This window comes from Oncorhynchus mykiss, chromosome 17 (genome assembly GCF_013265735.2).
Source record: "Oncorhynchus mykiss isolate Arlee chromosome 17, USDA_OmykA_1.1, whole genome shotgun sequence".
In the NCBI taxonomy this organism is placed as follows: domain Eukaryota; kingdom Metazoa; phylum Chordata; class Actinopteri; order Salmoniformes; family Salmonidae; genus Oncorhynchus; species Oncorhynchus mykiss.
In genome coordinates, this window is record NC_048581.1 from 49602284 (window position 1) to 49620103 (window position 17820).

The window sequence follows — 17820 nt, forward strand, 5'->3', positions numbered from 1 at the left end:
TACTTTCTGTAACACTTTTCATAAGATAATGTGTGTTTTATCTATTACGCTTTTTTTTATTTTGTCTTATGATAACCTTGGACTCTAATTTGAATTTAGATGAAGCAGGGAGAATGTTCGAGATTGATGTCGAAATTGGATGTATATCCATGTCGAGAAACTACTTCAAAATCGTCCACTAGGGGCAACAGTGAGCACTATTACCATCAAGTAGGCTTGGGTTTTGCTAGGGTGTTGTGGACTGGGTGGCGGATGGTCGGAATCCCATGACTCTGGATCAGAATTAGTTTGAACCCTATCCCAACCTTAACTCTTACCTTCACCATTTGGAATCAATGCCTTAACTTAACTTCGAAATGTGACGTTTGGAGAAATGGAATGATATAGAGCAGCAGGAGCAACAAAAACACTTTGAAATGTGTCTTTAGGAGAACTTGGATAAACGTCTAATTCTGCAGTGAGACTGTGAGAGCTTGTTGAGATTAATTTTCATTTTTCAGGGGGTGCTTCAACACCCTTAGCACCCTTATCTGCGGTGGCTATGGTTGTCAGAACAATCCTCATTGTAAGAAGATAGATATGATACCTTTAAAGTAGACTACACTTCAATAAAGGGTATTTGACTGTGACTGGATGGTTAGAGTTGGTTTGCAAGAAAGAAAGAAACATAGGGATATAGGGTACCCTATTCCCTATTGTGCACTAGTTTTGACCAGGACCCATAGGGCTGTGGTCAAAAGCAGTGCACTATATAGGGAATATGGTACCATTTAGGAAGCATCCATATAGGGTACAAGACTATTCAGAATTGGACACGACTGGCTGTGTGGTAGAGACACTTCCTGAGCCATATAAAATGTCTCGCTTTGCAATGACTTGCGCGAAAATCAGCACCTGGGACAGCGCCTCCAGCAACTACACTGAAATCAGACCCATGGACAGTTCCGTTGATGGCGGCAGCTCATTAATGGCGAGGCTGTTTCTACATGGGCTTACGGTACTCTACATTATTGAAGTATAATATAGGGGGGAATTAATAAAGAGAGCTATTCAATGCCGTGTTCTTATACGAGTTTAACCGGCTATATCTATCCTATATGTTGCCAATAGTTGAGTTTATTGGAACAAAATCCCTCTCACTGAATAGGCCTATGTGGCGCCGGTCTTGAGTGCAACTCGGATAAAGTGTCGCGGAACGCGGGTAAACTTTTTATTTGAAGTCGATAGTTAATTAAAAGCAGCGACTCTCCTCGCACTCGATGTGATTGCGGCCCCGACAGAGGAGAGGCTGTGACCGCGTGCCGTAGCGGTTGATATTGTCCATCATCATGAGCCTTATCTGCACGTTCCCAGCCTGGCAGAGGCTCCTCGCTCCTTTGATGTACGACGTAATTACCAAGCTAATAATGGCCTAGCGCCGAAACGCTGCATGCGTGGCGGGAAATCCATCCGCCTTGACATCATTATCACGTTTAGAAAGAGGACCTCTCGAGTACTTCAGAAAGGAGAGGGTTCTGTTTGATACACAAAGTGGCCAATGACATAACTGTGAGCACAAATTTAGTTTTAAAAGCAGTGTTGGAAAATGTGGCCTAAGAGGACATCCTCATAGAGGACAGTTTGGTAATTGACCAGTGAAAAATATGGGCTATCTTCCATATTGTGGGCTAGCCCACTCCCAACATTAACTCTAATATGCATTTAGTCTTGCTGACTGAAACAATTTGTAATGGGAATTCACATAGGCCTATGCACTGCAGTGTATGGCATTGTGGCTATAGCCCACCTAAAACATGCACTTAATGCTGAGTCTCTTAGGTTATCTGTAAGTAATCAAAACTTGTCATGAAAACAATTTCATGAAAAATCGCTTAAAATGTGGAGCCTGCGCATTAGGTCAAAGTACGAGCGGAATACAACTAGGCCACTTTATCAATGTCTTGACATACACATCGATCTTTGATTAGCCTAATAAACGCTTAATCAGTCATGTCGATTTAATGGAAGGTGTGCGTATTGCATGGTTCTATCGTTTCATCCACTACCGACTTGAAAGACAACGAGCGGTAGCCCAGGCGGTGCAATCTGCCTCAAACAGCAAAGTAACGTCTAAAACACTCCAGGAAGCAAAAATCAGGTCAAAGCTATTTTGAGTCAAATTCACATCTGGAAGACTGTAGGAAGAAAATGCTATCTAGGCCGAGAACTCTCATGCTTATTCAGAATGTATGCGCCATAGGAATACATTTAGTTTCTGCGGTAATGTTCTCGGTACTGTGGTCCCTCCTCGAAGCGCGAGTGTCGATCCGTCACGCTGCACTGCCTTGAATGAACCCGTCGAATCCCCCTGTGATGCACGCGCGCGCTCCCGCGTGAAAGTTTCGTGTTTTACCTCTTCACCTTTTCACCTTCTTTCCGGGGTTCTTACAGCAAGTGATGCGGCTAGGTTACCCCCCACACACATATTGGTTCTTTTCGCTCATGCTCTCTCGCGCCCTGCTTCGCGCTCTTTGCTCTACCTGCAACACCTCGTTTTACTCCCCCAGTGTTCCCTGGGATAGCAACTGAGGTGGTTTTCAGATTGAGCTCCGCAAATCTGGGAAAATCCCCACGAGAGAATATCGTCATTTGCTTGAGAGACGATAACAGCAATTGTAATGTTTTCCAGAAATGGAGGCTTGACTTGAGTCTCTTGCTGTTCCTCCCTGTACCGACATTCATAGTTCAACCATCTCCTTCAGCACGCGGGTCCCTTCAGGAGTGACAACTGGCACCTTGGACGCGGGACTGGCGCGAGGGAGGCGGCACGAATGTGCCGGGTCTGTATGTGCTGCTTTTCGCGCTGAGTGCGTTTTCGGGACTAGTAAAAGAAGAGCTTGCGCGTGCCATTGTACCGGGTTCGGTTGTCGGGAAGACTCGTGAAGATGCTGTGGAATTGGAGGATCCTCTTTCCACACGTGTGCTGCGCCAGCTTCCTTCTGTCCTGGATTATGCTGGGCACGGTGGTAGAGGTGATGGGGTCCCAGCCAGGGATTCCTCTCTCAGTGTGAGTGGAAGGTTTCATATCCATATTTTACAACCTTTCAGGTACTCAGTAAGTCACACCTCTGCATATTGCTGAGTTTTTCAGCTTCTAGATTACCTGAAGTGTGTAAGTAGTGGACTTGTTATATAAACAAATGTAAACAAGCAGCATGTAACATTGTAACAACAACAAGCATAATAATAATAATAATAATAATGTATGTTGTTTGTAAATTATTTATTAGTGTTGGTGTCCAAATAAATACATTTAAAAAATGGGCGTACTCTTTACCCTATAATATCTGGCATGATAAAAAATAATAGCTCAAATCAACACATGGATAATAAGTACACACCATTTAAATGTAGCCTACAGATGTCTTTATTTTAAACATAGTGTTGTCTTTGATACACATATGTCTAAAATCGCTGCTATACACAATACTGCACTTGCCATTTTCATGTTCCAGGTTAAGCCTGACTGCATTGAGACACCACAGTCTGAAACAGTCTAAAGGCTACTTGGGAAGACTTGGGCAACATTTTGCATCCACTTTCTCCACATAAATGATCAGTTTATAGCACATCAATACGCACCAAATAAACATTAGCAAACAGCTACATTGAATGAAGTACTTGTCTACAATGTAGAGCATTTGCCTTATTGTTGGTGGACTCGGTCCTCTCAGCTCAAACTCAACACGCTCCAACAATTTATTTCTTATATGAGGGTCTTGTGGTTTTTCGAGAACAGGAGTATCTTCAAGAACATAGTTTATCCTCAGCCATATGACACACAGACAATAGATATCCATGGATCTATGATTTTATCTAGATATCCATGGATCTATGATTTTATCTAGATATCCATGTATCTATGATTTTATCTAGATATCCATGGATCTATGATTTTATCTAGATATCCATGGATCTATGATTTTATCTAGATATCCATGTATCTATGATTTTATCTAGATATCCATGGATCTATGATTTTATCTAGATATCCATGGATCTATGATTTTATCTAGATATCCATGGATCTATGATTTTATCTAGATATCCATGGATCTATGATTTTATCTAGATATCCATGGATCTATGATTTCATGCGTAGAGATTTGATTTGAAATGTCTTACTGACATAATGTGTGTGATCTCACCAAGTCAACTATTTTCACCTGTTAAAATACCAAAATATCACAATGTAGAAATGTTCTGTTCGCTTCCAGGGTGAAGTTATGGGCCTCAGCGTTTGGTGGAGAAATTAAATCAATTTCTGCAAAATACTCTGGATCCCAGCTGCTGCAGAAGGTATCTCTTTCTTCCCTCAATCTTCCTTATACTCATTCCTGCCCACGCACACACACATTTTCACGTTATGGTGAGCTCATGCACACACGCACGCAAGCACGCACGCACACACACACACACACACACACACACACACACACACACACACACACACACACACACACACACACACACACACACACACACACACACACACACACACACACCACACACTGTACGCTGTAATGCTGCATACTCCTTTAATGACTGCTGATACAATTCTGTGTCCCAGTTAAATATGGATGTTGGGTCAGAAAGGACTCAGGTGTGTACAGAGGCCCGTGTGTGTGTGTGTGTGTGTGTGTATGTGTGTGTATGTGTATGTGTATGTGTGTGTGTGTGTGTGTGTGTGTGTGTGTGTGTGTGTGTGTGTGTGTGTGTGTGCGTGCGTGCGTGCGTGTGTGTGTACTGGACATGGCCCATTAACCACAGCACTGTTTCTTCTCTAATCTCATTTCCAGTTCACTCTCTGGAGTCAAGAGTTTCAACCCCAGGATATGAATGGGACAAGGAGACACATTTAATACAAGTGTGTGGAGTGGAATAGGCTGGGATGGGTTGGAGTCAATAGGTGGGGTTCAGAGAGAGGGGGGGGGGGGGGGGGGGGGGGGGGGGGGGGGGGGGGGGGGCAATAGCGGGATCAAGAGAGAGAAAGAGATAAAGAGAGATGGGTTTGGAGGCGATAGGTGGGGTTATGAGAGTGAGGGGGGGGGGGGTAGAGGGAACAAGAGAGAGAGAGAGATAAAGAGAGATGGGTTTGCAGAAAACCCCCTAAGTGAAAGTAAATGACCACTTGGGGGCAGATGTGGGCTCTCCAGTGTGAAAAGAGGTACTGTTGTGTACACTACAGCACCTGTCATCCAAGTGGAGGCAATGCATGCTGGTCAGTGTTGAAAGTTTCCAGTAGCTTTCCCAAAATGCCCAGTTTTTCAGGAATCTCAATTGGAAGATTAAAGGAAATAAGCAGAAAATTGTGAATCTTCCAATCAGGATTTCTGGAAAATCTGTGAATCTTCAAAAATGAACCAGAATTTTGAAACCCTAATGCGGGAGCCAGGGCTCTGGCTGGGCCTGTGTGTGTCTCACAGTACTTCAGGGAGGGCAAACTCTTTTAACAATAAGATGTGTTCCTTGGTGTTTCCATTGGCAATCTATTGTTTGTGTGGTTGTAATGTTGATAGGTTACGTTAAAAGAAAAGCATGTGTGTTCTCTTGGCAATGTGGTCAGTGTTATTGGCATTATGGAGTCTGAGCACTATGTACAGCACCTTCAGAAAGTCTTCACACCCCTGGACTTATTACACATGTGGTTGTGTTACAGCCTGAATTCAAAATGGATTTAATCTCTTGTTTTTCTCACCCGTCTACAGACAATAACCCGTAATGAAAAATAGAAAACGTGATTTTTTTAAATTGTTGCAAATGTATTGAAAATGAAATACGGAAATATCTCATTTGCGTAAGTATTCACACCCTTGAGTCAATGCTTTGTAGAAGCACCATTGGCTGCGATTACAGCTGTGAGTCTTTCTGGGTAAGTCTCTAAGAGCTTTGGAGACCTGTAATTGTACAATATTTGCCCAATATTCTAATTCAAAATTCTTCAAGCTCTGTCAAGTTGATTGTTGATCATCGCTAGACAGGCATTTTCATGTCTTGCAATATATTTTCAAGATGATTTTAAGTCAAAACTGTAACTATGCCACTCAGGAACATTCAATATCATCTTGGTAAGCAACTGTTTTTTAAGTTGGTGTCCTGCTGAAAGGTGAATTCGTCTCCCAGTGTCTGTTGGAAAGCAGACTGTACGAATCATGCACAAATCAAGTTTTCCTCTAGGATTTTTGCCTGTGCTTATAGTTGTATACCGTTTCTTTTTATCCTGAAAGATTCCTTAGGCCATTTCGATAACAAGCATACACATAACATGATGCAGCCACCCTCATGCTTGAAAATATGAAGAATGGTACTCAGTGATGTGATGTGTTGGATTTTCCTCAAATATAATGCTTTGTGTTCAGGACAAAAAGTTAATTTCTTTGCCACATTTTTTGCAAAATAGTTGTGGCAAAAAGGATGCATGTTTTGGAATATTTTGTACTCTGTACAGGTTTCCTTCTTTTCATTCTGTAATTGAAGTTAGTCTTGTGGAGTAACTACAATGTGGTTGATCAGTTTTCTCAGTTTTCTCAAATCACAACTATTAAACTCTTAACGGTTTTAAAATGGATTGGCTGAATACCCAGGGCGCCAGGTGGTTGGAGTTGTCGACCAAGCAGCTTGACAGTGATATGATGCCAAGTTTTTGAACTAGCGGTAGTTTCTTTGGGACGATATATGAAGCCATCTGAGCATTTGAACAACAGCACAAATACACCTGTTTCACTTTTGCATGTCAAAAACCGAATGACCCCTGCTGCACATGCTGCCACTGTTTTGAACAGATTAGAGCAGCCAGTTCACGAATGAACGAGTGCACCAGAGAAAACGCAATACGAACGCAGATGCAATAAGTGAAAACACATGATCTAAAAGGGGATAGACAGCTAACATAAGGTCACAACACATGATGCGCTAGCCAGTTTACGTTCATTCTGAAATAGCTTCATATTTCCAAGTTAGTCAGATATGAGTTAAGAAAGACTTGAAATTGGCAGGGGAGCTAACAAAAGCAAGCTTAATAAAGGTACATAACTGATTCATTTTAACCCCAGAAATTGACCAAACTATTTCTCAATGTTTCTCAAAAATTACTGTAGCTGGCTAATTAATTTGATCGTGCTTTGTAATACACCCGGTTTTGTGCTGTTTTAGTCCACACACGCCCTGTCACCTACAGTAGAACCTGACAAACAACATCGGGGGAAACAATAAAATTGGTCGTGCTTTTTTGTCCCACCACATCTTCAATAAGAAGGTTCTAGCTAGTATATCCCTCTGTCCTTCCACTCTTGCTGGATGTAGTTGTCCAGTTTATCAGGTCCCAGGCTCCCATGACTGTTAGGATGATTTATTTACAAGTGAATTACAACTTGTACCTGATGGAGCAGATCTAGTCAGGTGCGGAAGTAAGCCATCTGGCGCGAGAGACTCATTGGGAGGAGACTAGAGCAGACCCAGAAGATCTGACTGAATGCACATTTGAGCGCCCCAGGACGGTCCATTTATTTGGTGCTGCTATAATTCATACTATGAAATCCTGCGATTTGAAATCCTGCGATATGAAATCCTGCGATTTCATTGGGGCAGTTCCCCTTCATAGCAAATAGCTGGCAACACAATCCAAGCAATGTTCGCATTAGTTATATAATCTAGATTTTTGTATGAAAATATTGTGTATTTATTTTGACTAATCAAAAGTTTTAAACTTTTTTATTTTTTTACCAATCACAAGTGGGGCATCGCCCCTAACACTCTAACGGGCGAGCCGCCACTGGTGAAATCCCTGAGCAGTTTCATTCCTCTCCTGCAACTGAGTTCGGAAGGACGCTTGTATCTTTGTAGTGACCGGGTGTATCGATACACCATCCAAAGCCTAATCAATAACTTCACCATGTTCGAAGGGATATTCAGCATCTGCATGTTTTTTTTTACACATCTTCCAATTGGTGCCCTTCTTTGAGAGGCTTTGAAAAACCTCCCTGGTCTTTGTGATTGAATCTGCGCTTGAAATTCACTACTCGATTGAGGGACCTTACAGATAATTGTATGTGTGTGGTACAGAGACGTGGTAGTTATTCAAAAATCATATTAACTACTATTATTGAACACGGAAGGAGTCCATGTGATTTGTTAACCCGTTTTTTACTCTTGTACTTATTTATACTTGCCATAACAAAGGTGTTGAATGCTTATTCACTCAAGACATTTCAGCTTTACAATTTTTTTATTCATTTCTACATTTTTTCTACAAACAAAATTCCACTTTGACATTATAGGGTATTGTGTGACACAAAATCTCAATTGAATCTATTTTAAATTCAGGCTGTAACACAACAAAATGTGTAAAAAGTAAAGAGAGGTGAATACTTTCTGAAGACACTTTATACTGTAGTATACACACAGGATTAGAACTGGGCATTAATGTGTACACTTGATCAGAAAGTCTGGGTTAAGTACGCAGACAGATTGAATTGGAACTCTGCCCTATGTGCATACACCTGGATGTAGATAATAATTTTATTCCTACAGATTTTTATGCTCAATTACCTTCAATTGCGCTATTAATGAAACAGTGAAATGAATTGTAATTCTATTATTCCAGACCTGCAGGGGTTTAAAAATGAGTTGGATTGAAGCCAGAAATAGTGGATTACCGGAGACAGATGAAAACATGGGTCGTATTCATTATTGCACACCGTAATAAACCGTAGCAAACAGTTTTGCAATGGAAAACGTCTTGCAATGAAATTAACAGTTATCTTATTGGACAAGTTCAGATAGTCCCTTCCTGTTTCAGTCCGTTTTCTTCCATTTGGTTTCTAGTTGATACGACCCTGATCTGTTACATTCATACAGTGCATACTGCATACTGTATACTGCTGGTGAGATATGTTGTGTGATTGTGTGTGATTGTGTGTGAACTCAGTGGTGATAAATGCGAGGAGATAAATATCCCCATCCAACTCCATTCATCAGCCTCACTGCATGTGTGTGATAAGGAGGAGCTCAGCTCAGCACCAGGCTGCTGCTGCAATTCTATTACCATTAACACTGCTAGCGCTAGCAATGTACACACTTCTGTAGCAAGATATGGGTGGTGTGTGTGTGTGTGTGTGTGTGTGTGTGTGTGTGTGTGTGTGTGTGTGTGTGTGTGTGTGTGTGTGTGTGTGTGTGTGTGTGTGTGTGTGTGTGTGTGTGTGTGTGTGTGTGTGTGTGTGTGTGTGTGTGTGTGTGTGTGTTGGATGAGCGTGTGCTTCCGAGATTTAAAAATAAAATAAAAATACACCCAACATTTCCCTACTATTTTAACTGCGTAACACCCACAGCTGATTCTCTGTTGACTTGTGTGAGAACAGAACACTCTGAAGTCAAATGTCCCCGGCAGTTGTTTTCCTTTCTGCCAATGTAAGCACTTTCCTCATGTTCTGGTTCAAGGAAGCGTGACTGGTTCAGAACACATTACATCCAATCAGCAGGCCTCTTCCTCTCTTAGCAGCCAGTGAGGGAGATGGAGAGAGAAACGTCTCAATGGTAAGGGCTGATCATTAAGGATGATCATTGGGTGCTTTATGGGGAATTAGCATTTTTCCACACAGGGCTGAGCTGCTGTGTGGGCAACAGAACAGGACTACAGACACAGAATGGAGACACTGTGGTGTGTGTGTGTGTGTGTGTGTGTGTGTGTGTGTGTGTGTGTGTGTGTGTGTGTGTGTGTGTGTGTTTTGACTCCTCAGGCTTGGGTTCATTCAGGCCTCATCTACACATAAGTCATTACCTTAATCAATAATCATACTCAGTTCTATTGATGGATGGGGTTTAACCTCGCCCCGATGACTGGAGGTGGGGGGTGCTGAGGCAGGGAGGACAGGCGTGAAATGAACTGTTTTGCTCCACTGCCTGCACATACTCTTCCTTTCCCTAGGTAATTTGTTGCCTCATGTACTAGGATTTGTGTGTGTGTGTGATGTGTTTCTTTCTTTGAATGTGTATCTTTGGAATATATACTGTGTGTGTGTGTGTGTGTGTGTGTGTGTGTGTGTGTGTGTGTGTGTGTGTGTGTGTGTGTGTGTGTGTGTGTATGTGTGTGTGTGTGTGTGTGTGTGTGTGTGTGTGTGTGTGTGTGTGTGTGTGTGTGTGTGTGTGTGTGTGTGTGTGTGTGTGAGGTGAGAGACGTGCAGGTTATACTGTGATTATTACTTTGTGTGTGTACCTTTTTTAAATGTTCTGTTCTATTCTCTTTGTGTGTTTTGCTGGGCTTTGTTCTGTCCCAGTGCAGGTGCAGTGTATCCTGCAGACTCAGCATTGTGTGAAGTCTAGTTCATTATCCAGAACCTCCCAAGCCTGACATGTTATTATCTTTCTCTTGTGCTTTGACTTCATTTCAATTACCCTCCAACCGTGCATGGCCTTCACTCCCAGGCCACCCAGCAGCCAATCAGAGACAGAGCCACAGCTTGTCAACCAATTACTGAGACAAGATAACCTATCAATCAATTCAATGAAACAGGATCCATCTTATCAGCCAATCATCTGAGACTGGGTCTTGCAAGCCACTCTCTGAGATGTAGTACCCCACTGGACACAGACGTCAATTCAACGTTGGTTTAACGTAATTTCATTGAAATGAAACAACGTTCCTTAAACCGGTTTGTGCCCAGTGGGAAGGCTTTTTCTTCATCAGATGTGACGTTTGTGTGTGTGTGTGTGTGTGTGTGCAAGGCTCACCTCACCTTCTCTGTTACTAAAACAAAGGGCACATTGGCTTACCCCCCCCTCATTGACATGAGATGTACAGTATGTACTTGTGATTCTCACACACACATTTTACCATTGACACCCTGTATTTTACCTTTATTTAACTAGGCAAGTCAGTTAAGAACAAATTCTTATTTTCAATGACGGCCTAGGAACAGTGGATTAACTGCCTGTTCAGGGGCAGAACGACAGATTTGTTCCTTGTCAGGTCAGGGATTCGATGTTGCAACCTTTCGGTTACTGGCCCAACGCTCTAACCACTAGGCTACCTGCCGCCCCGTATCCTGTGCACGTGACCAATAAACTTTGAGTTCAGTTGCTTTGAGTTATTGTAACATGTTTACATTTTGTTCACATTTTGTTCACATTTTGTTCACATCTATCAGTGAAATAATTGACATAGCCTAGAAGCCTCCGTGTGTAATAGTAGTATGTGAACTGTGCACAAACATAAGATGATTATTCGTTCAGTATCAAAATGTTAGAGAGTTAAAACATGTATTTTTTCTCTCTGTCATTTACAGAAATATAAAGAATTTGAGAAGTCCGTCCGAGTGGAAGAAATTGATGGCATGAAAGTGGTCAAAACTCTCGCAAAGAAGATGGAGGAAATGTTCCGGATGAAAAAGGAGGCCATGCGGGTATGTACTGTCGCATATCTGTCCTTTTATCTATCATCCACGTGCTTTTTGCGGTGTTTTCTGGAAGTAGACCTAATGTAGACTACTGAGAGTAGGAGACTTAAAAGTAATTCAGAAAAATATCAGACATTCTGTTATTTCTCAGCCTCAGCTGCAGACATGCACCGCAAGCAGGTGAAGAAAATATCTAGATTTAGGCTATATAAAATGATCAACAGATTATCTAGATGTATTGTTATTATTATTATGATTATTATCACGTTTTGTATCGTTGGCATTTTTTTGTTACAGGCCTATCAATGATCATGAAGCTGTTATAACCAATTGTAAGCATATTTCAGTGGTCAGACATGTATTTTTCGTTTTTCCTCCTCACACTTTCTGCTTTGTGGGTATTTCTATTCATAACACGGGTTTAAATTACACTAGTGTTGCATTTTATCCAGCGGCGGTATGCTATTTACTACAAGACATTCTCCTGAGACAGATATATAGCCGTTGGAAATGTATATTGGGCTTGAGAGGAGAGGTGCAAGTAGCCTATTTTAATAGTTAACCCCAGTTGAGTGGTGTGAGATGATAGCGTTTATCTCGCACAGCCAGATTTCCCCGCGCCGGGCTGTATTACTTGCATGGTTGTAATTCTACATAGTGTGCCCATTGCCTTTATCATTCTCTAGGCCTATTTATTAGGCAGAATTTCAATCTATGTGTTACAGTGCTGCAAATTGGACTAATGCTTTCTCTGTAAACACATTCATTATTTGAATGTAGCCCAGGCTACTAAATTGCTTGGACATATTTAAAATTATTGGAGGCCTATATTCGTCGGATGAAAATTATACAAACATATTTTTTATAATATGAAAAAAAATTGGCAGCAGTCGAGATGTTATATCCAGTTAGAGAAATTCCAATGGTCACTAACTGACACATTATACCTGCGTCGTGGCGTAGCCTATTCGAAATGAAAATTAAATAATTATGATGTAATTTGTCTTTATGATATTGACCTAGTCCTTGCGAGCCGTGCGTGTTTGATTTAAGAGGTAGGCTACCTGTTTTGAAATTGCCTTTCGGCAGTAAGACTAATTTGATATGGTTTGAAAGACCACCCAATAGCATATGTTGGCATCTTGTCATTTGCACACAAAAATATAACCTAGGCCTGGAGAAACATTTGTTTGCATTTAGCGGCTTGAGGTTTCCTATTTATTTCATTATGCCTGTATTGCTGACGACACCATCTACGACTGAAACGCAACGGTATGAAAATAAATTAAGTTTAACTGTCACAAAAGTGTTTACGCCATGCCATGCCGCCATTTTCTGTTTGCGTTGCAGCTATTTTGATGTGCTGGACAGTTATTAATGACCTGTTCCAGAACCGCGACGATGACTGTGGTGTTCAGCCGGCATTTCCTCACGCAGGCAAGCACATTTCAAGGAGGCTATATAAGGTTTTGCGTGTTATGAGATCCGGTTCTACGCTGGGCCATATGACAATCAAGCATCTCACTGAACGCACGACTTTCCGTGGGTGCCTTTCGAGGCAGAAATATAGACCTCGGCCTACAGTAGCCTACGTGAATGGGAAAATCTTATCACAGAAAAATATTACAGAAAATAGGCCTAGTGCTACAAGTTTCATGTTGTTTCCAACAGCAAGGGGGTCTTTCGTTTGAGGCAGGTTATTGATATAACTGTGTTGAAGAAACCTTATCCTGGGAGGGTAGCATCAGGAATATCATTTAAAGTGGATTAAGAATATATCCATCGACCGAAGAGCATGAGCATCACTAAATAGCATCAACATATCGCTATAATTATTCACAAATAGCCTGTTGACGAGGGAGTGGCGACAGTTTCGGGTTAAACTGCTATTAGAAAAACACAACTGTATATTCAGCACCATGGTCAGCGTCCACTAACACACCACAATGGTCTCATACAATATCACAATATACTGTAACTGCACCGTTAGCAATAATGGGGTACTTCACCTTATGACAAGTCCTGAATGCATTTTCACACTCAAGGAACGTTGGTTTGTCTTCTCAGGTGTCACGAAGCATAAATGTAAATAGGACACTGATGTGAAAAGTAATACAACACAGCAAATTGTCTAGCCATTAGTTTTCAGAAATATCGAAATGTGGAAAAATATATAGAATAGTGCAAGACATGGAAGGGAGACTGGACTAGAGCAGGCTTATGTCTCTGTGCTCCAAACAGCCAGGCAGGCAGCCATGCAGTCAAGACCATTCCTTAGCCCTCAGCTCTCTGGCCCTCTGTTACAGCAGAGTTAATGTCTCCCTGCAGAAGGCTGGTGGGAACTAGAAGCTACTGAGACGGTCTGACATTGTCGGGGGTCAAATAACTCTTGGACATGGGTGATGACTTTGAGTTGAGCTGGTGTGCTTATGCTTCCCCTATGTGTCCCTCCCCTTATCTCCACTCCTCCCCTATCTCTCCCTTTTCTCCCTCCTTCAGCGGCTGGTGGAGGCAGCAGAGGAGGCCCATCTACAGCACGAGGAGGATCCAGAGCTGCAGGTAAGACGGATGGGAGGGGGGGGGGGGGGTTAAGGACAGTATAGTGTCTGCTGGCATTGACAGTCATTCGCATGAATACCCTGTCACAGTGATGATAAATGACGCATTTTAATAAGCTAACACTGCATACATTGACGAACGCCATACCAAACTGCGGCTGTCATAACTCACTGATTATTTGACAGCGTAATCATCATTTATAAGTAGCCTGTTGAAGAGGGAGTGGCGACAGTTCCAGTAAACTGCTGTTGGGAAAAACACAAGCCAAATATTCAAGTTCAGCGCCCACTGACAAACCACAACGGACTCATATTATATCATAATGTTCTGTAACTGCACCATTAGCAATAATGGGGTACTTCTTCTTTTGACAAGTCCGAAATGCAATTTCACACTCAAGGAACTTTTTTTTTTTTTTGTCTTCTAACGAAGCATAGTGATATAAATTGTACACTGATATGAGACGTAATGCTGCACAAACAAATTATTGGATTGTCATGCTACGACAATTCAGCTGTGTCTTCGGGATATGCTCACTTCATACAGGAAATGTTCATACATTCATACATACTCGTACATTTATGGAATTTGAGAGAATTTAATATTCCCATTGTGTGTGCTGCGGCATCTGTTCAGGTGTGGTTTCCAACTTCTCATGCAGGTGTATTGTACAGCTCGTCATAGGCCATTGTGCTCTTTAAAGGACAGTACAGCTGTTATCACTGGCTTCTTTTCCCTTTTCCTTGGCGCAGTGAGCCTCCTCTTCCTATGCGGTGGGATTGCAGTAATTCTGTAACACTGAGAATGTACAGGACCCTGCTTGCCTCCCTCTGTCTCTCTATCCCCCCCCCCCCCCCCCCCCCCCCTCTCCCTCTTCCCAGTAGACAAAGATTAATGCAACTCTTATGCACAGTGCATTGTTCCACATTTCCTCCTGAAGATTAGAAACTCACTCGGGCAACAAAAACACTTTGAAATAATGGCGCCACACTTCCCAGTTAATAGACGCATTTGCGTTATGAATACTTTGTGATCACCCCATGGTTTGCAGGGTTTGTTTCGCTGGTGATTATATGAACGCATTGGAAGAAGGTCGAGCAGGTCATTATTGCCATTATAGGACCACATTTCCTTCTCCATATTTCCATGTTATTATTCTTCATTACTCTGCACTTATTCCAGTTTGGGGATAACACTCTGATTACATGTATCCAGATGATTATGTATGTTCCTTGCTCTGGTGATATATGAATGTACATAACGTTATTGTATTGTTTTATGATTTAATAGCATATTGTCATTGGGAATATGGTTTCCTGTTTTTTTTATTTTTATGGGTGTTATATTTAGGCTACACATACGCTGTATTTACAGTATAGGCCTACACGTTTACAATAAGCTACACATGCTTACACAAGCTTTGTAACACATTTTCACAGCTTTTGAAAGTTGTTACTGATTGTTTAGCTGACATTTTAGTGCGTACTTAACAGGGCCACTATTTTAGATAAGCATTGTTTGGTGTTATTTGAAATGGTGACCAAATTCATCCCTTTGTTAACGCTATATGAGATGCAACCTATTGGCGAATAACGTGCATCGATCTCTCACGTGGTTATTATTACGTCAAAACATGTACTTTCGTTATTTCCTTTAGGCTCTATTCAGGCTACTTATTTTACAGTGAACTTGCTGCAACTTCATGCCCGCATGTTCATTGTAGAAATCCTAACGCTTATTCTTCATTGTAAATATCTAGTGTAGGCTACCCCGCAGCTCCACGTCTCTCTAGAAAACTGTCGTAAAAGATTTTCAGAATTGCTAATCGTTGATCTAGAGATCTAGAGTAGGCTAAACCAGATTTTTCCCCCCCCTTCAAAGCATAGCCTGCTTTGAACTGCAAAACAAGGTCTGATGTGTATTTATTATCAGCAAAAGTAGCCAGACTATTTTAAAGCCTCATAAACGTCTACGGCTTACAAAACACGTATCTCTTATTCAACAATTAAACCTACATTGCAGAGAGACATCTAACATAAAATGACACAACAGTAAAAATACATTATTATTTTGTGGGATCTGTTATCGATAACCTAGGGGCTACTGAGCGGATACAGTGGTTGAGAGAGTTCACCTTGCAGGTATACCATGTTGTCTGTCACCTGCACGTCCTTAAACCCTGTCTGTAAAACCTAACACGGGTCAATGTAAAACACTACACCCTCTTAAAACGAGACAATAGTGAATTCGGGAAATGGTGCGTGAAAAATGCACGGTGTCAGAAAACGGCAATAGGTTGATGAAATGACGCGTCACAGAGTTTGATGTTATAAAATGATCTAATGTCCTTAACGCTGTTTTTTTTATGTAGCCTCGTTTTCGTCTGTTTGAATTTCCACTCGATAAAGTAGGCTGCATATAGGCTACAGTGTATTTGCTTCAACATAAGACTTCAAAAAATCTAACAATGTTACATTCCACTGGGCACAGACGTCTAGTCTATTCCACATTGGTTCAATGTAATTTCATTGCAGTGATGTGCAAACAACGTTGATTCAACCAGTGTGTAACCAGAGGGATTGCTTATAGCTGGGAAATAATATTAGAACACGGGCCTGTAAATATCATTACATTTATTAATCGACAGTCTTTTTCTACAGACAGTATTTTTGAAAACTTTGTGGGAAGCCTGTTACTATTGCAGAGAAGTCTCATTAATTTCTGGCTGCCTACCTTCAGTCTGAGGATCAAATGGCCACGACGAAGCATGGGGTCTCATTGAAGAGACTTGAGACACTCTCATAGGCGATACACTGACCTCCAAGATGGGGTCGACTAAGAAAAGGGAACACATGAGCCGAGTCAGCCCGGTTTTAGACCAGTTATACCCTTTATACACTACTGAGGCAAGCCAAGCCGAGGCAAGCCAAGCCAAGCTGTACTGTGCCTGGCCCGGTTACGTATCCATCCATAGTTGTTGCATGGAACTGTACTGGAAAGGACATTGTGAAAAATCAGGGTTGCGCAATAATGTGAAAAGGGGATTAGACCCACCTATGCCTGCCTATGCTGCCAACCCTGGTACAGTACGCTCTTAGAAATCAGGAGAACCCTTTATGGTTCCAGGTAGAATCCTTTTGTGGTTCCAAGTATAACCCTTTTGGGTTCCATGTCGAACCCTCTGTGGAAAAACAATTCTTCAAAGGGTTCTCCTACGGGTACAACCAAATAACACTTTTAGGTTCTAGATTGCGCCTTTTTTCTAAGAGTGTAGGCCCAATCTCACTGCTGTGGTGTACAGTAACCTACATGAAGAGTCAGTGGAGCGTCTCGGGCGTGGAGCCGCAGTGTCCCCTGCCCAGCCTGGCCCTGCTCTACTCTACTCCTGCTCTGTACTACAGTAATAACCCTGATGGTTAACGGCCCTCTTTCTCTACAGCACGATCACTTCTGCTGAGCGTGCACATTTCTCTCCTCCCCTCCTCCCTCCTCCTCCCTCCTCCTCCCTTCCCCCCGCCTCGGCCAGTCAGAGGGGCGCTCAGGCGTGATATGAGCTGTCAGGCCCTGCTTTATGGTGATGCCGGCGTGGCCTTCCCAGAGTACGCCACAGAGTCCATCACACCTCCCCTCTCCAGCTCCCTCCCCCCATCCCTCCCCCCAGCACCACACTGGCAAACAGGGGGCCCCGTCAGTCCACAGCCAGAGCCAAATCCGGGCTGCTTAGAAAGAATGAGAGAGTCTCTCCTCTAAGCAGGTTCCCTGTGAAGGACAGGCCAATCACACGGCAGAGTTACACTACAGAGAAGTCTGATTGTTCCCTTAACCCCCATCG

At 42.3% G+C, this 17820-nt stretch overlaps 1 protein-coding gene across 1 annotated transcript in view; it reads left to right on the top strand.

Moving 5' to 3' along the window:
* Positions 1-2379: 2379 nt before the first annotated feature.
* LOC110494954 (voltage-dependent calcium channel subunit alpha-2/delta-3) overlaps positions 2380-17820 on the top strand; it is a 53305-nt gene continuing 37864 nt past the window's right edge. The window contains exons 1-4 of the mRNA XM_021570293.2: positions 2380-3046; positions 4257-4338; positions 11319-11435; positions 13929-13988. Coding sequence (XP_021425968.1) covers positions 2925-3046; positions 4257-4338; positions 11319-11435; positions 13929-13988 — 381 coding nt within the window. The 5' untranslated portion in view covers positions 2380-2924. The remainder of the gene's footprint in view (positions 3047-4256; positions 4339-11318; positions 11436-13928; positions 13989-17820) is intronic.